Genomic DNA, 23,143 nt, shown 5'->3' on the forward strand with positions numbered 1-23,143 from the left:
TTCTAGGCCAAACATGATGACTACACAACGTTAGGCGAATAGATATTGTTGCTGCAAAACTTGTGTCATATGATCTCTGTATGTGACTAGATTACATATGCTTCCATTATGGACACGTTTTTTCTTGGTGCAAAATTATCTGGCTGGGAAGTTTACTATGTTGTGATGGAGGGCGGCGTATTATCGTATTCAGACTTAGCCCATGCAAGATGCAGATTCCATGTCATCTAACTGGCAATAGGCAGGCTGCACGCCCTTTCGAATCATTTCTAAACGACTGCCTTTTATTTATAAGACCCAATTCCCCGAGTTTCTGCAGTTGTACGAGGGAACTCAACATCCAACCTCCAAGCCAAGTATTGTTCGTGCGTCACATCTCAACAGCAGAGAAACAAGGATTCGTTCTGCAAAATAAACTTCTTAAATAATACACATATAAGCAGCCAAGATGGCGACTAAGGTTACCGACTCAACAGGTGCATTGAAAGTGGTAGTTATTGGAACAGGGCAAATGGGACGCAGCCACTTGTTGGCATACCATCGCCATCCCGGATACCAGGTCGTCGGCCTTGTGACGAAAGATCCCCCAAACTTCCGTCCAGAACTTCGTCACTACGAAGACATGACCTTGCCAGACGTGGATTCAGCTCTCGCATTACACCCGGATGTCGTGTCCATCAACACTTACCCGGACACGCACGCCGATTATGCCATCGCTGCCATGACGGCGGGTGCTCATGTATTTGTTGAAAAGCCTCTTGCTACAACAGTCGAAAGAGCTCGCCAAGTTGTCGAAACGGCAAAGAAAACAAACAGGAAATTAGTTGTAGGATACATTCTACGCCATCATCCTAGCTGGACTCAATTCATTTCCCGCGCCCGCGACCTTGGTCCACCGTTCGTCATGCGGATGAACATAAACCAACGATCATCTGGCGACGCATGGGAGACTCACAAACGCATTATGAAGACGACAAGTCCTCTCGTTGACTGCGGCGTGCATTACGTCGATGTCATGCTACAAATTACAAATAGCCGGCCCGTGCAAGTCAGAGGTATTGGGGCAAGAGTAAGTGACGAGATCGATGCAGACCAGGTGAACTATGCCCACCTGCAGCTGGTGTTTGAAGATGGTTCTGCGGGTTGGTACGAGTCTGGCTGGGGACCGATGGTATCAGAGACGGGGAATTTTATTCGCGATGTTTTTAGTCCAAATGGGTCTGTATCAATTGTCGACAATGCGACACAGGGAAAGTCCGCCGATATTGGATCGCATATGAAGACGGCAAATATTTTGCTTCACAAAGTCGGTGCAGAGCCTGAGATGTTGTCTATGGATGGAGAACCGGATCATGATGCGTTGTGTGCCTTGGAACAAGAGTACCTATACCAGGCCATCCGAGAAGACAGAGATCTGACTCAGGAAATGGATCATGCAGTTTCGTCTCTTGAGATAGTCATTGCTGCTGATGCTTCCATGAAGGAAAACCGGGCAATTGACCTATGAAGCGATGCTTTTCAGAGCACTGTCCTACGTAGAGAAGCAACACAGAATGGTTCGGCTCGGCCGGTAAAACAGGCTGAAGCTCCGTCTCGAGATAAAGCACTATCGATTGCAAAACATATAAGAATTACCCTTTTCTGCTCGCCGTGAACGAATAACTAATCATTTTCTGTAGGGCAACCAATATTCCGCAGTGCGCTCTATCCACTTACAAGGCGTAAATGACGTGGCGCTGACATATCTGGTTGACCGACGCAACGGCCAGGCATCCGTGAGCAAGCCACAGTTTAAACATCCGGTTTTTATAGCTGCCTGGTAGACTTTATCCTCCACTAGCTGTTCTGGGGCGAATTTAGTGCTCTCGGACGGATGAGTGATCGCGGACGGCCGATCAGTAATCGCCTCCGATTGATGCGAATGCGCTGTGAAACAATGTCATTTGGGTATAATCATGAAGACAAATGTCTCACTGTTGAGATTATAAATATACAGGAGCAAACTACGTAAACTCTTTTTCAAGAGAATATTTCAGCAGCAGATCTTACACCTTTAACTGACGCTTTAAGATCATACTTCATCATATCACCGTACTTACATGCAATGGCTCCTTCGACGGCCAGCACAGCACCACTTGTCTTTGTCATCGGAGGGACCGGTGCTCAAGGAATCCCAGTCATTCAGGGTCTTGTCAAGGATGACGCATACCGTGTGCGCTTCCTGACAAGGGACGTCAATTCGAGAAGATCAAAGCAGCTGCTTGCATTTGGAAACACCGAGGCCCTTGAAGGATCATTCGCAGATGAAGACATCCTCCAAAAGGGCTTTCATGGTGCAGACTATGCCTTTGTCAATATCGACGGCTTCAATACTGGTGAGAAGACAGAGATGTTCTGGGCGATTCGTGCCTACGAATTAGCGCTGGAGGAAGGAATAAAGTTCTTTGTCTACGGCAACCTCGACTACGTCTACAAGAAGAGTGGCTTCGATCCCAAATTTAGAACTGGGCACTATGACGGCAAAGGCCGCATCGCGGAATGGATCCTGCAGCAAAACAAAGATCCCCAGATTAACAAAAGAATGGGTGCCGCTATATTCACCACCGGCCCGTACATATCCATGGTTCTCGCTGTAGGCACGCCCATGTCTCCGAAGATCGAGGACGGCGTCGTGACTTGGCGAATGCCTCTGGGAGACGGTGCGGTGGCTCACGTCGACCTCGACGACTGCGGATACTACGTTCGCTGGCTATTCGATCATCAATCCAGGGCAAATGGTCTGGATCTGGAAGTGGCAATCGACTTGATCAACTACAACGATCTGGCACAAGCATTTGAAAGGGTTACAGGCCATCCCGCGAAATTCATTGACACCAGTCTCGATGAGTATTGGACTACCGGCCCCATGGGCACTGGCGCACCACCAGCTGGACATAATGCTGATCCCAAGGATTCAGGGACCATGAGCATACGTACTAATTTTACTGGGTTCTGGAACATGTGGAAATACTCTGGAGGGAACAAGGGAGTCATTCAGCGCAACTTTGAGCTACTTGATGAGATTCATCCTAATCGGATTAAGAGCGCTGAGCAATGGTTCCAGCGGGAGGAGGAAAAGAGCCAAAAGCAGGGCACACCGAGTTTGTGGGAGAGGGCAACGAATCTGAGACCTGTGTTGAAGATTGCAGAAGATGGTCGAAAGGGGCGTCTGTAACTTGACTGGTGATGAGTTATGGCTCGGAGGCCGTCGAGTGTTATTTTGGGTATCTAATGTTGAAATGTTGATGGAGGCGAGTAATAGATAGACAAAGGCTCTCAGCTCAGTGAAACTTTACAACAAAGGTACAGGTACAGGTTCGCAGCAAGTGTGCCTCCATTTATGGCTGTCGTGGTGTCACTTTTTGGAATAACATTCAAGGATTATTTCACCAACGAGGATGTCCATGCGCCAGGCTACATTGAGAGGAACTAAAATGCGAGTCGATTGCCCTGCAAGTAACGCTTCAGAAGTCCTAGTACAGCAAATTGTATTAATCCGGCAAGCAGAAAGAGGCTACAAGAAAAGACCCCCAATTCATATACATAATACAGCCAGGTCCAGCTAGTTAAGAGAATATGAATACTTGACATGTCAATGCCGACCAACATGGCCTGAATTCTAAGGCTTGCCACCCCTATCCCGCCGTGAAGCAGATAAATAGCAGTTCCCCGACTTGATTTCCAATGTTGGCAATGGTCTACTGTAAACAACTTTGTTCCGTTTCTTCCCCTCTCGCTCCAACAAAACTTACTGAGATGTCACCTGTGACGAGCCAAATGCGGGAGGCTCGGCGTGAAAAGGACTGCATTGCTATTACTGTAGAGCGCAAGTATTTCCACGTCAGCAACTCCTTCGTCAAGCGCAGCCTCCGTCCCTCTGAATGGCAACTCAATCCTGTACATGGAAATGTCTGTGTACCGCGCTTCGGTAATGAACGACTCCTCAACGAAGCCGCTAGTATGGAATTTATCGCAAAAAACACCAACATTCCAGTACCAAAACTACTTTCATGCTTTGAGGATGACAACGTTGTGTATCTTGTCACAGAGCACATCGAGGGTGTGGCTATGAGCAAACTTTCCGAAGAGCAACGTAAAGTGGTTGAAGAGGAGCCGGCGGGCCATTTAGAGACACTGAGGAGCCTCAAATCCGACGTTTGGGGCGGACCATCTGGAATTGTAGGTAACTTCCCTTGCTTCAATGTTGGCCTGTTCAAGGTGTAAGTGATGCTAATATTTACGGACCAGGTTATTCCACCTTATAGAGTCATGGTCAAAGCGTACCGGCCTCAGTGGAAGATGAAGCAAAGAGAGTCGAAAGACCTTGTGTTTTGTCATAACGACCTTTCCACGCACAACGTCATTGTTGACCCAGAGACCTTGAAGATCAGGGCCATACACAATTGGGAATATTCTGGCTTTTTCCCCAAAGAGTTTGAGGGCTTGTTCTTCCGCCGGCCAGATCCTTCAGTGGCTATCAATGGAGAAAGTAATGACGAAGAAATGATACTGCGGTTGATGAAAGATAATGAAGATAGATAAAGTGGGCTCACACACCATATACTACTGTTCTTCATGTTTCTAGACTCTAGTCCTTGCTCTAATAGAGTCACCAGTGGTTAGTTACATATTGGACACAGAATTGTAGGCAGAATGCCCTTGCATAGCCAACGTTGGTTCAGAAATTGATACATTGTTCGGCAATGATGCTCCACGTCTTGAGTTGTTTTGGGCACAAAGAAGTATGGCCTACAAAGTCTCTTTGCCAAAGAATCAGAGTGGCCGGGCTATTAGTTGGGGGCATGTCAACAGTTGCCTGCTCATGTTAACATCACAAATTAACCAGTCATCTCAGCTACGTTCTGATTAGTGCTTCCCGAGGATATACTGGAAACGGCGTAGGATTCATCACGTTTGAGATTCACGGCTATTTAGCTCCCATAGCTATTACCATATGGGATAGACATAAGTAGAAGTATGCAGGTATCAAATAGGTGCTTTTAGTGTAAGAAATTTGGGGTAGTATTTGACATGCTATCTGAAGTGTCGCGAGATTCCATGGCATCACGTTGCTACAATGTTGTTAGTGGATCAGTTCCAAAGCAACAACACGAGTGGTGGAACACGGAGCACCTACCTTTCCCACCATACGCAACAATGGCATCATTGAAAGCCTTGTCAAGGTCCTTGATAATAGCAGGAGCAATTGCCTTCTCCAACGCATCCAGTTTCTCAAGCACCGCCGCTCCAAAAGTATCCGTGTCCTGCTTAAGCTGATACAAGCTCGACAGAACGACAATACCAAGCTCTCCCAGAGCAGCCTTTTGCTTCGTGACGTCCTGCAGAGTTGTCTTGACTTTCGGAGACAGGCCAATAAAGTCCAAACCGATGCTCAGAGACCCTCCAGCCCCGAATGGCGCGGAGGATTCAGTATCGTCGATAGAGGTAAGCAGTCGCTTGTGAATGTTCACGGCATCCACCTGCACCTGCAGAGCCTGCGCGATACCCGCTGACCCAGGCTTAACAAGCTTCACATCGCTGCTCAGAGTGGCCATCAAGGTGGTAATATTGGCGATGTCATTTCTAACAGCCTGAACATTTGAGGTTTGAGCTGCAGCTGTGCAGGCCAGAGCGGCCAAGGCGTATAGGAATCTCATTGCGAAATAACGAAGTAAACGTGAAGGTTGGTGATACAAGTCTGGGAACAGATTGAGGTTGGGAATACGAAGTGGTAGCTTATACGGATGTGCGAAAGTCAGATGATGGCAAGTTCATTATTGGACTCTTCGTCACATTCACAATGTGGCCGAAACCTCGGTAGGCGCCGCAATGTTTATCATATCCTTGCTTTAATTCAGAAAACGGGCAATCCTCATATTACGAGCGGCCGAAGCAGACACAGGACCTATTCCTTGCTTTACCCCAACCCATTGCCCGCACAGACAATGCGGCATCATCGGATGATGCATCCAGCCTGAACTTGACTAGGATCATCAGGGTCGGAGCAAGCCATGATATGCATGTTACATCTGATGCGACGCCACATCAATTATTAGCCGAAGCCAGCAAGTCAACATATTCAGGAAATATTATCCAAAGCGTCAACAGTTTCATTCCTCTCAGAAACTGGATACCAAGTTCATCTCTGTTTCCATTACAACTTCATTTTTGCAAAATTGTCCAAGTCATCACAATGCGTGCAACTCTGGCAGTAACAGGACTCTTTCCGCTGTTTGTTCTTGCCCAACAGCCTGGTGCGTGCTTTATACCTGCAAGCAACTCGACTTACAACCTTTGCGGTGCTAACATTCTGTAGTCTCATCGGATGTATTCGACAAGATAACTCGGTATACGGCGTTTTCGGCGGCATCTTACGATGACAACTGCGCAAAACCACCCTTTGGGTCTCAGATTGTCAAAACGTTCAACGATGATGCAACGGATACTCAGGCTACTTTGTTCCGTGATAATACTGCTAAGGAAGTAATTATTGCTTTCAGAGGAACTTCTGCGCCCAAGGACCTCGATTCAGATCTTGCCTTTGGTCTCGTCCCGCTATCTGCTACCGGAACAAGCTGCTCTAACTGCAAAGTATGTTCATTTCATGAAGTTTGCGAGACTTTAGAACTAATAGATCACTCGTCTTCACCAGGTTCATCAAGGCTTCCAGTCCGCATTCGCCTCAATCTCTGGGGCAGTGGCCTCAGCAATTAAGTCAGAGGTGTCGTCTGGCTCACGGCTTATTGTTACTGGCCATTCTCTTGGCGGTGGCATCGCGGCCATAGCGACATCCTCATTCATCGGACAAGATATTAAAGTTGCAGAGACGTATACCTTTGGCGAGCCACGAAATGGGGATGCACAATGGGCCAAGTACATCGCTGGACAGATCCCCGACTCAAACTACTATCGCGTCACGCATTTCAATGACGGCGTGCCTCAAATTCCACCGACCTTGCTTGGCTATGTTCACCACGGGCCAGAATATTACCAGAGCAAGGACACTGGCAACACTGCCCAAACGACATTAAAGTGCAGCTTAGACTCCAAGGTATGTCAGTTCAACTTTCAGCAAGAAAAACAACCCAGAAACATGCTAACAAAACCCTTAGTCCTGTAGCGCCGGCCAAGACTTTGGGTCCAACCCTATCAATCGGTCCCATCTTACTTACAGCAACACCATCGTTGGCAGCTCACTTTTTGTGGCTGCATGTGGTGCAGTATTTCCCTGAGCTCTTTCCTATTGGTGAAAAGCTTCTTGGACATTGCAGGTTAGGGTTGTGCCAAAGGTTACAATTGTCGTTCTCCATAGTCTATCTTTAGTCCGAAATTGAAACACATGTGTTGATGAACCGCATTTCGACCGTAGCTAGATTAGCCTCCCATGTGATATGCAAGTCTTACTCTCAATCCGCACAGAAGCCTCACAACTAACTTACCGTACCCTTGTTTCCAGCGATGGGTAGGGTTGCAATGAGTTAGCACCCCTGCATTTCAACCACCATTCGGGAAGAAGATGGTAATGAGCGAATCGGCGCCAAATACGCCACACATGTGAAGATGAACTATATCGTCAGAGCGTCACTTTTGAGGTTACGTTGGGGGTTCGGATTATCGAGATATCGTCACCGAGGCTGTCACTGTTATTGAGCACTGATGAACTGGGCAGGTGACGATGTTCTGCAGGCATTTTAATTAACCGAATCAAGATTGCACCCGTTATTGTCCCTCATCACATGTGCCGATGCAACTGTGATACCGACCAGTGGCGCCCCGACAGGTAGATGGATTAGTTACTTTCAAGACATGTTGGTTGACTTCTCAGATCATGTCTTGAAACATAGCAACACTTCAACCTACCAAATATCTCTGTCTTTCACCTCTCCCACCTCACATTCTTTGCGCGAACCACAAGACTTCCAGTATCACGTCGCAATGCGGTTCTTCAACTTCATCATTCCATTCCTCGCCACGGCTGTGACCGCAAACCCGGTTCCCCGGGATGTCAACAGCATCAATGCAGCTCTGGACACTATATCCAAGCAGTTGGTGACGATGAACACCACGCTCAACGGCTTCAACGGAGGCCTTCAGGGCACACTTACCGCACTGAAGATCCAAGGCCAGGCGACGGATCTCCAAAAGGCAATCCAGGCTGCTACCACTGCCGCCAAGAGCTCAGGCCCGCTTAACGACCAGGATTCTGCAACTGTCGCCTTTGGAATTACATCGCTTACTGGCAAAATTTACGATGTCCTTGACAACATTGTTGCGAAGAAGCCGGCCTTTGACAAGGCCATTCTTGGGGTTGGATCTGCCTCGTTTCTGGTCAAGTCGGACTTGAAGGGTTTGAAGGACGCTACGGATACGTTTGGTGCTGCGTTGACTGATAAATTCGTCAAGGCGGTAAAGGACGTGTCGCCTCTTGTTATATCGGCTATTGACTTTCATTTTGAACAGGCGCAGAAAGTGTATGCTTGAAGTTAGTTGTGTGCTTCGTTGTGTAGGGATTGGTGTCGGTCTTGGGGTAGCTGGTAGCAAGTCTCAAATACACAACCATTGTTATTAGGTGTCAATCTGATATCTTTACTTGCGTTGGCCGGTGAACTTGCCTATATGATTGAAGATCCGAAGCGGAATTCTCCTTACAATAGAATTTTTGCCAAAATCGGTTCGTTTAGGAGCAACCCATCTGCTCGAGAAGCGATGGCGATGATATACTTGACTGGAGATCCTGTGATCAAACTTGCCTGTGGCACCAGACGTTAGATGGCGACGACTCTCCGTACTTACCCAAATTACGTAGATACGTGTTAAGTATGGTAGCTATCGGTGGCCTCCATACATAGGTTCCAATAGAACAAGTCGTACATCATTATCTTTATGTCTCGATGAGGGGCCGAATTTCCTGATGTAGCTTGGGTAGCAGATTGGTTAACCTTGCTGCTAGACGACGAGTAACGGCTTGTAAACGCCATCAGATAATGAATTTATGCCCATTGGCGAGTACATAGCGTAAATATTAATACGTATGAGCTTCGTAAGTAGTTCCTCACATTCTGACGGATCATGTATCAAGTGAAAAAAACGTGCTCTGATCGCCAGGCGTTTAGGGTAAGTCGCACTTGGCGGCATGACGAAAACCGGATCTGCCAATAAGACACTCCAGCTCTTTTATATGCATGTTTCGAATTCACATCGCTTCCGTTAGTTAGACAAGAAACCTTCATTAAGTAGAAATGATAAAATTATTTGAAGCACGGCTTATACATACGACAGGCCGCCATCTCAAACTCTATGGATATGTTCGGCAGAGCCAGCGAGATGTTCCCCTTTGTGGCGCATCCGCCCCAATTTTCCCGATATAAATGAGGATCACACGAGAATATAACGGGGTCCAACACATGCGAAATAGCCGCTAGCTACGCCATTTTTCTGTGACAATAAGACTGGTTGTTTGTAAATTGCATTTAATGTCATCTTATCCGTAGTCGGCTTTTTGATGCCAAAATGCCCCACATTTCTTTGACGTCCAAACTCGAGTCGGGTCGGTGATTCAACCCCGAAACATTTCACACCAGACTTCAATGTTCTCAACCTCACATCACAACCTGCAATGGCTTCGAAATCAACAGCCATGCGCTGCATCTTGCGCGCTCAGCGACGCGTATCGCAGTCGCCATGTTGCCGAGGCCAGCAGCGTCAACTCTGCACCACACCTCGCCTAAGGACAGACGGCGTGTTTCGAGCATTGACTGAGCAGCGAATGCAGGTTCCGTGGATCGAGGCATTTCGCAAGCAGCAGCGCGAATCGGCCAACAAGAGCCAAAGCGAGCCCCCTGCCCCAGCTAAACCTGATCTGACACCAAAGAAGATGTCAGATAGCTACCACAGCGTCGTGAGTATCTCCAGAATGCGATAGGTATGAATCAATGTCTAATGTCGCGCCTAGATCCTCCCTCTCGCCCAAGAGCCATCTCTGCTCGACACATATCTCAATGCCACCGGTCACATCCGTTTAGGCACTATTTTCATGGACTTGGATGCCCTGTCCGGCGTCATTGCTTACAAGCACACAGGCGAAGGCGTCAGCACTGTCACAGCTGCCTTTGACCGTATCACCATCAACCACCCTCTCACAGAGATCTGTGACCTCGAGCTAAGCGGCCAAGTCTCGTACGCTGCAGGAGGCTCCAGTATGGAAATCAGTCTACAGGTCGCCAAGGCACCCAAAGACGGGCAAGAGGTCAAGCAGCAAGATGTCATGATCACATGCCAATGCACCATGGTTGCCACTGACCCTGCCACTAAGAGACCCGTCAAGATCGCACCAGTACGCACTGATACAGAAGAAGAGAAGCGCATCTTTGCACGGGGCGAAAGGAATAGCAAGATTCGCAAGGAACGTTCACAGACATCATTGTTGAAGACTGCGCCAAATGACGAGGAGAGCGACCTCATTCACGTCATGTGGCAGCGGCAGCTGCGGTACCACGATCCCAATGATTCGCTGCGCAAGCCAGATAATGTGTTCTTCATGGATACAACAAGGCTTAACACAGCAGCTATCATGCAGCCTCAGTATAGAAATCGCCACCACTTCATGATCTTTGGTGGCTTCCTTCTCAAGCAGACCTTTGAGTTGGCCTTTTGCTGTGCCGCTAGTTTTACACACACAAGACCCAAGTTCGTGTCGCTTGATCCGTCGACGTTTCAGAATCCCGTACCAGTTGGCAGTGTCTTGTATCTTACAGCGACCGTAGTATATACGGACCCGCCGGTGGTCAACGACGCCGCCAATGATGCGGAGTCAAGCGAGTCATCAGGTCAGACTCGTGTCCAGGTCCGTGTCGATAGTAAAGTGAGAGATGTCGAGCATGGAGAGACAAAACCTACGGGACAGTTCAACTATACCTTCCTCGTTGACAAAGATGTCAAAGTTATGCCGAGGACGTATTCTGAGTTTATGATGTACGTGGATGCGCGGAGACGAGCCTCAAGGGTGCAGCAGGTCATTGCGAGTGGGACATTGGAGGATGGCAAGAGAGAAGGCATCATGGAATGACGGCTTATAGCTCAGGCTGCCGTATTGAAATGTTCATTGCCAGATTAGCTGTAAACCAAAAAAATGTATCAAGAGCAAAAGTACACACGTAAAAGCACCACATCTCTAGCGCCCTTTCTCCCTGACCATGCCACACGCGTGGGGGCAATTTGACCCCTATTCACAAAACTTTACCGCTCTATGATGGGCCGAGTCGTCAAGGGGGCACGTTATTTGGAGGAGCAATCCTATCCACGTACAAATTGCACGGTAGTTAGGCAAGTCTTACTGAGAGAGGGGGACTTGGAGTGATCCCTTACCAGTGGATAAGCAGAAATCACTAACTGGTCAAACGTTAGGGTTTAAATTATTTCCGGTCTGAAGCGTAACGTAGCATCGATCCACGATATCACTCTCCCGAGCCCAATCAGTTGGCTTGACACGGTTTGTTCGGATTGTGAGTTCTGTGTTGATATAATTCCCTCGCAATGATATCGCAGTACCTGCTAACGTTTTTGACGATGCACTCTTGTAGTGTTGCTTAATCCTTGGTTCTGTCGTTGTAGATCTGAAGTTGGCTTTGATGCCAGGCCTCAAGTGTTTGAATTTGCCACGGCTACCACCTGCCATTGATGTATCCAGTGGCGTTTCTTGGACTTGTCTTCATGTCGGCTCGACTGGAGGCGTTAAACCTCGTGTCTGTACAACATTGGGTTTAATGTAGTCCTGACCTTGCTGCTTCTTGGCAAACTTGCGTATCACACCTTTTCATACGTCTCAGTTACCGAATCCGTTGAGAATGACCTGGAAGAGGCCTCGAGGTCGTCAGCTGCTATTGTAATCGGCAGTGTTAGAGTAGGGCAGCTTTGTGCCTGGGTGAATTAAGTGCTGTAAACTGGTCCCCTAACTGCCACGCAGCACTAGTATCTGGACAGCTTAGAGAAAGTGACAGACTCTTGATTTCCTATGTACAAGAATGGATGCGTACGAGAGCTACGTACTTGTTGTAATGGTCCTATCTGGGCAGGCAGCAGTATGATAATAGCTGTAGCCCTGACGAATTATTTGACAGATATAGTGTTCCTAATAGCGCTTCTAACTCTCTGTTTGTCAACGCATTTAAATTTAAATCCTCCCAGAAATACCATCACTGCGTCCTAATCATATTTAAAATACTCCGAATTCGGGTCAATTCCATCTGTCGCTAGCAGCACCTTCAGATTGAAAACTTTAGCCCACCACAGCGGCGTGCGACCATCAGCACACTCAGAATTAAGGTCGATCTGGTTTGTCTCGAGCAGCAGTTTGACGATGGCCAGGTTCTCGGAATTCATAGCCCACCATAACGGTTTTCGACGACCATCACACTCAGAATTAAGGTGAATTTGGTTTGTTGCTAGTAGCAGCTTGACGATGCCCTCGTTCTTGTAACGCATAGCCCACCACAGCGGCGTGTGACCATCAACACATGCAGCATTTAGGTCAATTTGGGTCGTTTCAAGCACCATCTTTACCAGTCCCTCGTTGTTGCGACGAAGAGCCCACCACAGCGGCGTGTAACCATCAGCACACGCAGGATTTAGGTCAATCTGCTTCGTCTCAAGCAGCATCTTTACCACTGAATCGTTGTCGTGACGAAGAGCCCAACACAGCGGCGTATCACCATAAGCACACGCAGAATTTAGGTCAATTTGTTTCGTCTCAAGCAGCATCTTTACTACTGCCTTATTGTTGTAATTAATAGCCCAACCCAGCGGCGTATAACCATGAGCAAGCTTTAGATTCGGGTTGACTGTATCGTTTGCAAGAAGCAGTTTGACGACGGCCTCATGTCCTCTCTCGGCTGCATATGACAGTGGTGTCCGACCGCAACAATCTGTTGGGTCCGGGTCATACTTAAGTATGAGCAAAGTGTTTGCAGCTTTTTCTAGTCCGAAGTATGCTGCTAGGTGTAGTCCTGTGTATTGCCCTGGGGATCTTTGCCTGTGCTCTGGATCATTTGAGTACAATCTGCAACTCATCAATACTTCACTCGATGCTCCTACGTTCGATTCGTGACGTAAAAATTCGACAACTTCCTCGCTTAAAGTCGGAGCACTGTAGGCATGATGTCCCCAGTTCCGTGCAGCGTAGTCGTACAGTGGATTTAACCGCAGCCGCTCCTCAAACCCTTCATCTGTCTGGCAAGGCCCAGTCTTGAAGACTTTAAAAGACAGGTAAGTAAGGCAGGTTCTTGTGATCTCAAACTCGGCGTCCGGGAACCAACACTTTTGCGTTTTTTCAAAGTATTCCTGCAATGTGTAGTGGACCAGCCGGATAACGTCACTTTTTTCATCAACTGTGACTAATCCAGCACACGCGGAGACCATATCTTTGTCATTTGACACGTCCCCCTGGTCAAGCTCAGACTTTCCCGTCTTTGTTGCAAGTGCATGTTGAAGCTCCAACGTAGTAAGCGGTGTTTTCGCGCAGGTGATCCATGACAGAACCTTCATCGCAAGCTCCTTCCAACCTTGCTTCTGCCTATTGATTCTCTCCATGGTCTGCTCATACGCCTGGGCTAGGACTTGGGTCTTCATATCTTCGCTCGATAGTTGGCCTTGCTTCTGAAAGACTTCCAATGCACTGCGGATATCATTTGGCGTCAGCTTATCCTCAAGTAAACCAATGTATAATTTCGCCAAGAGAAACCTGCGTATAGTCAGTGGCTATTCTGCTCTCCTGATCAACCAGCAACGTACATTCCATCGACGGCTTCTGATATTCCCACCTTGATCTCTTCTTGCAACTGCCGATTCCGGCCAACAAAAGTTGGCAGCTGCCGCATGTTACTTTCCAGATATCTCCGCACATCGTCGGTACTTGCACGAATCTCTAGTGATTCGCTGACTTTGAGATGGTCACTGATCTCCGGAACGGGCCTTGATGTTGCCAAGATATTGGTTCCGTGTTTCCCCTGAAGGTGACAGAGTTCCGAGAGTAACCTGTTCCGGCAGCCATCAGATGCCTGACATTCATCAAGTGCATCCACGATGATGAATACTCTCGAGTACCTGGCGGCCACACAATGCAGAGCGTCCAAGATTTCTTCGAGTGACGGCCGTGTTCGTCTGCCCTCGTGGCGATGATAAAGATCTCTCACCTCAGACGGCAGAGACGGATATCCACCAGCTAGTTGTTTCAGCAGACTTCCCAGCAAGTCGCGGATATTCTGTTCCTCTGTCCGCCGGAAGTTGCAGTAAATGTACGCAATTCCAACACTTGGGTCTTTGGAAAACCGTTGTGCGAGGTTGTTGACCACCACAGAGGTGAGGATCGTCTTGCCGGCTCCGGGAAGTCCTGGGCAAAACAAAGTCTTGGAACTTGCTTTGAGCCACTGCTGGAACTTCTCTGAGTCGAGAAACCACTGGCCAGTGTCCGCCTGTCGTCTTTGAAAGTAGTCGTTCTGCTGGAGGTCATACTCCAACGGCGTGAGCCAATTGAGGATTTCAAGATCTTGCTTGCTGTTTATTTTAGACTTCAATTCCTCAACACTGCCCAGAACTATGAATTTCATTAGAAGCCGCTACTAGAATTAAACGGAAGTCTCGAGAACAACTAACCTTGCTCCATAATGTCCTTCAGCGGGCTCTCTTGGTCGACATCACTCGGTTGTAGATGATGAAGAAGCTCTTTTGCATATGCCGCAGCTACGGTTGCGGCATATTCCTGCCACTCTTTGTTCTTTCGTGAGTCGGCGTAATCACAGATTCCTCGGATGACGACACATGGGAAGTTGTCCATCAGTCCTGCTGCCTCCATTTCGACGCATAGCAGATGCCCTCCAAGTTTCTTGTCGAGACTGTCACGAAACTCGGCGTCCTTGATCACTTGGTTGCCGGATGCGATTAGACCGTAATGCACTCGCAAATCTCCAGGTTTTCGCTGCCCTCCATCAACGGCCGCGCTGCCCGGGGTACGCTCAACCTGCTCGGCTGAGTTAGTACTTTCGTCTATCGAAGCAAACACCCTCCAGCCTAAGAGAAGCCCAAGAAGAGCGAAAATCATCTTCCAGAGCATGGAAAAAAAGGCTTGCGATCTGCTCTCGTTGTGGTGAGCATTTGTTAAAGTGATGGAAGGATTCGCGGAGGAGCCAGGTGTAGTATATGCCGGACTCAGCCTCGGCCACTTCTTTTTCATCTCTATCAGATATTGGTGTATCTCAGATCCCTTCATCTCATGACTTGTCTCCAGTTTCGTCAACGCTGTCAACATCGCGCTTGGAGGACTGTTCAGCGCTCCGGTTCGCCTGAACCCATCCTTTTCCGTTTTGCCAAAATCCCACTGGACCACTCCGGGATACTGGTCGGTCGGTGTGCTAACTACAACATCGCCCAGTTGAACCTTCGGTGGGATGCCGCCCCCAATGCCAACCATGAGGCCGACCTTTATCGACGGAAAGGTACGTATCATCTGGGTAGCGGCAGTCGTAGCCGGATTATTGCCGATCTTGCCTTTCGGCAGACAGGCTATGACAATGTTATGCTTGCCAATGGATCCCAGCGTGTAGGTGTTGTGATCAGTTGGCGGCTTTGGCAGATCTGGATGAATGTGGTCCAACATAACAGTTGCTGCTGTCTGCTCCTTGGGCAACGCACACACCCAGCCCACAGTGTAGTCATTATATGTAAATGTATTCGAAGCGGAATGCGACGGCTCGGCCATATTTCCGTCGTCCTCAGAGGGTAAAAGTCCCTCATCGTCTATCTCTTTGTTTATGTCCGGCATATCACGAGGTAGAAGAGGTATCCGCTGAGTAGAGTTCGGCTGCTCGTCGACAGTTGGTGGCGTAGGAACAGAGTTCTGACAAGTGTTCGCGGAGGGATCATGATATTGCGAAACAAAAGTGTACTAGACCAAGTGTTTAGGTGCTCGTATTGGAGATGATGCCTAACGCGGGGGCGGTGCGGCTGAAAGAAGCAACATTGCAGTCAATTGTTACACAACAGAGGCAGCCTTCTCTGAGAAGTTAACAAGAGCTACTCCGTAGGTATGATTGGTTAGGTTTGTTAGGAAACCAGCGAGACATGCAGCCTATTGAACGCTTTTTGCAGAGCATGGCAGATGAGGCATTCATTTGTGCAATTTGCAGCCCTACCCAGTCATCTCCTGACTTGATGATAATGTCAAAAGCGAACCCTAGTATGGCCAAGGTGTACGGCTGAAGTGTGTTGCCGGAATGAATTCCGTTCAGCCACGAGAGACTTGTGGCAGCAGAACCAAGCTACGTATCGAATATGGGTCAACAAAATCTGCACATGAGGCTGAATCTTCCATACTGACCAACATCCGGTAGCTAATAGGGATACTCCTCAGGCACCTTTGGACGCAAGTTTGGGTACACGGTGAATAGGGCACATCGCCACAACAACAACCAGACCATGACAGCCATGGTGAAAGCGCCAACTGGTCGTGCAGCTAGCAGCACAGCGTGCTGTGCCCTGTCTTGCCACTGCTGTAGTAGCATTGCAGTTCTTGCGAAGGTCGCCTTGCCTAGTAATTGAGGCTGTGAGTAGCATAGAAGTGAATGGAAATGATATCTTGAACTGTACGGAGTAGATGGCTCTTCAACAGAGTTGGGTGAATTAGACTAGAACCTGTCAAGCCTTACAGCGTCGCTTCCTACTAACTATAGTATTGACATCTGCGGGGTCTTGTTGCACTCGGGTAAGTAAGTACCTGATACGTGTAAATAAAGTTATTTGACATGGATGCTCGATCCCATATGCACGCAATCAATTCCTAACAACACCTGCTGGATCCATCTCAAAGGTAGACGCGTATCTTACTCATATGCCAAGATGGAATGGAAGGGCTATTTAAGGACTCGTGTAAATGGGTTGCAATGCAGTGGTGGTTGTTGGTTAACGGCGACAGCATAACTCCGTTATCGCAGTCACCTAACAGTACGTTGGTATGTCAAAAGCAGCAAGGGTTCATTTCGTGATCCGTCTTGTTTCACAATAAAAACAACCGAATCCTACTACCCACTAATTAAGGTGTGTAACTCGGGCCCCAAGTTCCCCCGTCTCACGGTGACCACTCGGCCGAGGGAGCATGCTGTGACGGGGTTGCTGTAACGAAGAGCTCATGTACAACCAAATTGTAACACTCACAGACTGACAAAGTTACAAGAGGTCTTGGCATGCAGCCAGAAACAACTTCTTTCGTAATCCTTCATTGACCCCGCCCGTCATTCAATCGCGAAGGATTGGGGGCAACATGTGAGATGAGTTGAGCATACTCCCGGTTTGTTCGCCAAACTGACAGCTTCTGAATCTGAATGTGACAGTAGGTATACATACATGACTCAAGAAGTAATCACTCAAGCACACTTAAGTCTGTCGCTTGACACACGCAGCCGGCATCACCTGCTACTTCACCGCTCTCGGGCCCACGGACCAAGACCTGTTCAAGTACCAGACGGTCTGAACGGAATGGAAGCGCCCAATGACCAATACAGGTACTGGCTTTTAAGCAGCTAAACCCCTGAAATCCCGCCTCATCAGTTACACGTCGTCAGAGTGCGCTCGGGCATATTGCGCTTATTGGATCGAACAGCGTACCAACGGTGTGTTCCTGTTTTCCACATTGCCATGGATTACTTTCTACATCTTGGCACCAATCTGACCCAGTATCTGTTAGCTGGACGGGCCACTACAATAGCCATGCAGCTCTCGTCATGGCAAGGATAGTCTAAAACTTCACTAATAGTACAAGGCTCAACATCGAATCGTATAACCATGGCAGCAACAATCGCAACGATGAGTCTGAGTCTCGTGGCAAAGGATTTGCCAAGACACATGTTTACGCCACCACCAAGCCCACGAAATGACGTAGTGTTGAATCTATTCTCAGTCTTGACTCTTGAGACACCGGTCAGGCATAAAGAGGCGAACATCCTGCCCCCATTGATTTGAGTCAAAGTGCCCACCCTTGTTTTGCACCAGGCAGTAACTGTCCTTCTTCAAGAGGAGTTGGCCATTGAGGAGATGATCCTTCATCCCTCGTCACACCGCCGTGTCAGTTGTATTGTATCGCAAAGCTTCGTTCATCACGGACGTCAGAAGTGGTAAACGCTGAAAAGCGCTTTCTAGTCCACCCCGCGACACGACTTTCACCCTTCAGGGCACATGACTCTTCAATTTTGTAAATTATCGCACGTGAAGCGATCTCATTGACAGCCTTGGACACTCCTGCACACACGATAATGAAAGGAGGCTAAAAAATTATTCTTAGGTGCTAAACCTTGCTCTGTTATTCATAATGGCATGCTTTAGACAAACATTCTATAAGGCCCATTCTTTAAGCTCCGCCCTTACACCGTCAATGTCGCCGGTCAAGGGGGCGATATAGCCGAGGGGAGCATGTGCGGTGATTGCGGCTCGCTTGGCGAGGTATCAGGACAGCGCCGTTTACTAGGCGATCTAGGTCTAATAGAAGGGTTGCTCAATTTATAAAACTTTCTATTTTTTACATTATAGCCTCTACTTTCTAAACCTATTCTATATGTAAGTGTGAGCCCATACCAACTATGCCAACGTCATCCGCAAGACCATGCGACCATAAGATCAAGCGGCTTTCAATCCTTTATTCAACGGTTTTAATGCACCAGCCCAGTCACCTTCCCTGTGACGCGGCGTAATCCACAAGGCTCTTCCTCGTTGAGCGTAAAACTGGCTATGGGCTGGTATCATCTCGGCTCGCCATGTGAAACCGAAACTCCGAATCTAATAGACGCAAATAGAAAAGCAATGAATTCAGACCAAACACGAGTATTGCTATCGCAGTTCCGTTTCCAATAATCTATGGTCTTCTTCGTCAGCATGCCTTCCACCCAGCAAATCATCGTCTGTCGCATTTCTGTAAAGTACATAGTGCTGGAAGAAGAATACGAGATCAAAACAAATGGTGACATAGGCAAGCAGGAGTTTGACCGGGTTTGACAAGGCCGTTGGTTGATTACTGCTGTATGCAGAGTCAATGAGCAACTGCAGAAGAGAGAGCGACGCGCCGGCAATGTCGAGCGCGAATGGGAGGAGCGGCAAGCCTTGGGTCGACTTCCTCTTGTAGTTGAGCCATGTTTGCGGTATATACTTGAGGAGAGTGAGAAATGTCTTGATGTTTCCAACAAGGTAGATCTACAAGCATTATTGATGTTAGTGCTGGTATACCATACGGCTGTGAGGGAAAACGTACCACATCTAGCCACATCCAGCTTTGCGAGTATGGTACGAGAATGGCAACAAACGCGCCTACAAGGGCCGCAATGATACAGCCCCAAAACACGAGGCTACACCAAGGGCTAATTCGAGACGGTTTCGCAGTATCGAATCCCCAGAGACGCGGATAGAACTGAGAGTAGATGGTGGCCGAGATGAACAGACCGTGTAACGCGTATGCGACGTCGTTGGACTGCACTATTGGGGTTGGATTTTGGGGGTTGCGCGCTGCATATTGTCGCCTGACGACGGGAGAAAATCTCATGGTAATGTTGTAGATGGCATACGCGGTCATGCCAAGAAGGTTTAGCAAGCAAAAGTCGACCGAGACTCCGTGTGTTGAGCGACGACGGATGTTGCTTATAAGCAACGGATAGAATGAGACTGTCCAGAGAAATGTATAGGCCCAGCCTATAATGGCCGAAAAGATTGCGACGCCCTTGGGCATCGTCGTTGAATCGTCGTCCATGCTTGAGCTCAGTCGCTTGTATGGGAGTTGCACGAGTGTCCCTCACTGTCCATCAGCGGTTATTAAATATACAGAGAAGCAAAGAACAAGAGTGATGACAATGCCGAGTACCAGTACCAGTACCAGTACCAGTACTGCTGGTATCGTAAAACACTAGGTTGTAGTCTTGTACACTCTTCGCAGTGGATTGGTCGCCTGTCCCTCGTATCGACCATGAATCTGTGCTGAGTTGTCTCGTGCAAAGCCAACATTGAACGTGACGAGCACACCAGACATCCCAAAAGCTTCAATGTCGACACCTCAGTGCTTGGTCAGGTCCGCTGACACAACCTGGAGGCTACGTAGCCATTAGCACTGGTGTCTCTGGTGTGACGATTCCGGTTGGCGGGAGACAGGTAACCAAAGGGACCCCGTCCGTCTGGTGGTGCTGTTGTCTCTGTTACATGTATGCAATCAATGGATATTATTTTGCACTGATAAGTACATATGTACCTAGCCAGATATGTATGGTATTCGAGAGTGGACTACAAATGACATGGGGGAGGGTCATTTTCTTGTGCCTGGCATCTTGTCCCATTTTATTCGCTGGAACAAAACAAAGCAACATTGAACACATGGTACCTGAGTACCAGACATATGTACTAGGTGCCTACATGTAGGTTCCCAACCAGGTCTATTGGTCTGGTGCATCAAACCTCAACTTGAATATTGCAAACTGGTGAAGGGACCAGACTCAAGCAATACCAGACCCGTGCCACGCCCCTCAAAGTACGTCCACAGCCTGGTGCTCCTCAAGGCAAATTGCAGAAATTTGGCCATCTCTGAAGATCAAATTCCCTAAACAAGCTATCTGCAGTTATGGCCCGGTGATTTATCATGTACCCATAAAATGTGGCTGGCTGTCTCCCCCAGCCGCTTGTAGATCAGCTCGGTTTTGCCGCCCAAGCCATCCATGTCACTCGTCACCCCCTAGGGCCTTTCTCGGTCAAGTGAAGATCCAGTCTGGTCGGCTGCCTGCATGTGTGTGGGCACTTGACTGCTCCAGATGTCTCTAGCGTCGTGTCTCCTCAACTGAGTCCCGAGTCCTGACCAACATTGAGGGCATTCAGCGTTAAGTGGAGAAACCAGCGGGCGGCACGGCCCGTCCCAAGTTGAGGCATTCAATCTCAACATCAAATGAACATTGACATGGAGGTCAATTTATTTGTGCCATTCACCCCACAGAATCCAGCCTAGAGGTTCAAGTGCTAATGCGATGCATGGGATTGCTTCAGTTTGACCTAGCTGCAGAACCATGCTCATAACTTATGTGCCTGAGTCCGAATCGTGTCAAACATCTCGTGATACCTACCACGAGCCTCAACTCGTCTACAAGAGCAAAAAGACACCAGGCTGTAAGGAAGCGGGTGACATGCGAACGGATTGGATTCGTCCCGCAAGGGTAACACAAGGCGCCAGCAGCATGGGAACCCAGCCGCTTGAAACAACCGGTGAAGCTCCCTAATGCAATCATGCCGGAGTACGTAGCCATCTCATCCATCAAAATGTCTTACATGCGGCAACCGTTACGTGGTCACCCTCCCCGAGTATGTTCGGCCCCCAGACATGGAGGGGGTCATAACTTTCAATGTTCCTCCCATTTAGGCTTGGCATTAACGTCCGAGACCCATTAACCGGCCACTCTTTTTCGTCTTTTTAACGCTAAATAGCTACCATTCTAACTATACTTTCTCATGCAACTTAGTAGTAATTTAAAATCTAATTTAATTTTTAGATTTCCAAGGCTAAATTATATAGAAAATACTATTTAGAATACTCTATTAGCTATATATAGTAGCTTATTTACTAGAAAAGGTATAGTATAATTAGAAATTTTAAGAATAACTATTCAAGATTAAATTTCTCGCTTCTAAATGTAAATTAATGCCTATAAACCGCATTAATAGGTATTATATTAAAAGATAGCTAGTAGTACAACTGCCAATAGTTTTCTCTTTCATCTCTCTTTCTATTATGGTCTAGCCCGATTGGGCCATCGCAGGTGCTAGCTGCAGATATACCGGTTGTCCGAGCCCTCATTGTTGACCATTACAGCAAAAGGGTACGAATTGAACAAGTCAAGTCCCTTGTGACTGTTCAATCTAGCACTATATAGGCTCCCTCAGTAGCGCACACAAGACTGGGCCTAATTCCCAGACCTTTACACGTAGTTCTGAATGCATAAAGGATCTTCTCCTGGCGTCTCAATGCCTCTTCCCCATCTTGGGTCTTTAAACGGGTTGATGTTAGGCGCCCACACGTCGCGGCCGAAACATCCATGATTTGCAAACGCTCGGCTCTTCTTACCGATAGTGGTCACAACTTGGTAAACGAGACCATCATCGAAGGCCGCTCCCAGGAGAAGAGTCATAGGGAAACTAGTTGCGGAGGCCTAGGTTGCGTTAGGGTCAGCGTCGAATGGCTTGTTGGCATCGATGTCTGAGATGCCATGAAGGACTTCGTTAGACCACTGATATGGAGGGGGTGTTAATCTCGGAACGCCAAGAGCACCACTGACTAGGTTGTCGACTTTTTCTTGAAGGTGCAACGTGCCGATGAATCGTGCGACGCGGTCTTCCGGGTTTAGAGATGTGTCGCGGATAGGGGTGCTACAAAGCCGATCCCGACTGCAGTCGAGTAGATATGGGTATAGTGGAACAGGATTGCATGATGGGTTGCTTATCTTGTAAATGATGATCCTGTTGCGGATTGTTAGTAAGTTAAAGGCATGTCGTGCGCTTAAAACTTATAAGGTACAGCCAAGACCCGCCGCAGATCTGAGATCCATCAACCGGACAAGGCATGGTGCATTTCTCTTCTCTCTTTAGAGCGGATGTCCGAATCGAATGGCCACAAAAGCACTCCCTGTAAATCACTTAATTCGGCATCTCTAAACTGTTCAAGTACAACACTCGCGACTTACTCTCCATGTTCTACCACGGCACACTCGAAACCGGCTAATCGACAGGCATTGGCACATGTCTGAGGGGTTGGGGCGGTATATAGCGAGAAGCTTACAGTGTGTATTGTACTACCAAGGACTGACAGGGATGAGGTTCTTATCGCCTGTGGCGCTTGCCCAGTCACTTTTGAAATGATCCTCCGCAATGTTAAGAGTCAAGTATTGTCTAATTGCCTCACCATATTTCCCTGCCCGCCACCTTCCTCGCCACCGTGCCCTTATAGATTCAAATTTGATAAGTCTAGTGTAATGCATAAGAAGTCTGGTACGGAGTCAAGGACTGCATAGCCCACTAGTATATTTCCCAAGCTGCTATTGTGAGGCGGCCA

General features: G+C 48.1%; 9 protein-coding genes across 9 annotated transcripts; 6 read left to right on the plus strand and 3 right to left on the minus strand.

The window, feature by feature from the left end:
* Positions 1-448: 448 nt before the first annotated feature.
* On the plus strand, positions 449-1,507 carry VFPPC_06575 (oxidoreductase; the record flags this gene model as incomplete). The annotated part of the gene is made up of 1 exon (XM_018285586.1): positions 449-1,507. One exon carries the CDS (start codon positions 449-451, stop codon positions 1,505-1,507), a length of 1,059 nt encoding a protein of 352 aa, XP_018138312.1.
* A 597-nt stretch (positions 1,508-2,104) lies between these two features.
* Positions 2,105-3,214, plus strand: VFPPC_06574 (NmrA family protein; the record flags this gene model as incomplete). Its single annotated transcript, XM_018285585.1, has 1 exon — positions 2,105-3,214. One exon carries the CDS (start codon positions 2,105-2,107, stop codon positions 3,212-3,214), a length of 1,110 nt encoding a protein of 369 aa, XP_018138311.1.
* Positions 3,215-3,795: 581 nt separating this feature from the next.
* On the plus strand, positions 3,796-4,581 carry VFPPC_06573 (phosphotransferase family protein; the record flags this gene model as incomplete). Its single annotated transcript, XM_018285584.1, has 2 exons — positions 3,796-4,218; positions 4,288-4,581. 2 exons carry the CDS (start codon positions 3,796-3,798, stop codon positions 4,579-4,581), a joined length of 717 nt encoding a protein of 238 aa, XP_018138310.1.
* Positions 4,582-5,103: 522 nt separating this feature from the next.
* VFPPC_06572 (hydrophobic surface binding protein A domain-containing protein) lies at positions 5,104-5,696 on the minus strand (the record flags this gene model as incomplete). The annotated part of the gene is made up of 2 exons (XM_018285583.1): positions 5,104-5,111; positions 5,177-5,696. 2 exons carry the CDS (start codon positions 5,694-5,696, stop codon positions 5,104-5,106), a joined length of 528 nt encoding a protein of 175 aa, XP_018138309.1.
* A 536-nt stretch (positions 5,697-6,232) lies between these two features.
* Positions 6,233-7,271, plus strand: VFPPC_06571 (ferulic acid esterase A faeA; the record flags this gene model as incomplete). The annotated part of the gene is made up of 4 exons (XM_018285582.1): positions 6,233-6,293; positions 6,356-6,630; positions 6,692-7,090; positions 7,152-7,271. 4 exons carry the CDS (start codon positions 6,233-6,235, stop codon positions 7,269-7,271), a joined length of 855 nt encoding a protein of 284 aa, XP_018138308.1.
* Positions 7,272-7,974: 703 nt separating this feature from the next.
* Positions 7,975-8,520, plus strand: VFPPC_14073 (hydrophobic surface binding protein A domain-containing protein; the record flags this gene model as incomplete). The annotated part of the gene is made up of 1 exon (XM_018291844.1): positions 7,975-8,520. One exon carries the CDS (start codon positions 7,975-7,977, stop codon positions 8,518-8,520), a length of 546 nt encoding a protein of 181 aa, XP_018138307.1.
* Positions 8,521-9,655: 1,135 nt separating this feature from the next.
* VFPPC_14072 (acyl-CoA thioester hydrolase) lies at positions 9,656-11,104 on the plus strand (the record flags this gene model as incomplete). Its single annotated transcript, XM_018291843.1, has 2 exons — positions 9,656-9,937; positions 9,992-11,104. The coding sequence occupies 2 exons, from the start codon at positions 9,656-9,658 to the stop codon at positions 11,102-11,104; spliced, it is 1,395 nt and encodes a 464-aa protein (XP_018138306.1).
* A 1,136-nt stretch (positions 11,105-12,240) lies between these two features.
* VFPPC_06570 (ankyrin repeat-containing protein) lies at positions 12,241-15,850 on the minus strand (the record flags this gene model as incomplete). Its single annotated transcript, XM_018285581.1, has 3 exons — positions 12,241-13,774; positions 13,825-14,626; positions 14,686-15,850. 3 exons carry the CDS (start codon positions 15,848-15,850, stop codon positions 12,241-12,243), a joined length of 3,501 nt encoding a protein of 1,166 aa, XP_018138305.1.
* Positions 15,851-18,903: 3,053 nt separating this feature from the next.
* On the minus strand, positions 18,904-19,813 carry VFPPC_06568 (cystinosin; the record flags this gene model as incomplete). The annotated part of the gene is made up of 2 exons (XM_018285580.1): positions 18,904-19,263; positions 19,322-19,813. The coding sequence occupies 2 exons, from the start codon at positions 19,811-19,813 to the stop codon at positions 18,904-18,906; spliced, it is 852 nt and encodes a 283-aa protein (XP_018138304.1).
* Positions 19,814-23,143: the final 3,330 nt, after the last annotated feature.

The sequence above is a fragment of the Pochonia chlamydosporia genome (assembly GCF_001653235.2).
Source record: "Pochonia chlamydosporia 170 chromosome Unknown PCv3seq00008, whole genome shotgun sequence".
Classification (NCBI taxonomy): Eukaryota; Fungi; Ascomycota; class Sordariomycetes; order Hypocreales; family Clavicipitaceae; genus Pochonia; species Pochonia chlamydosporia.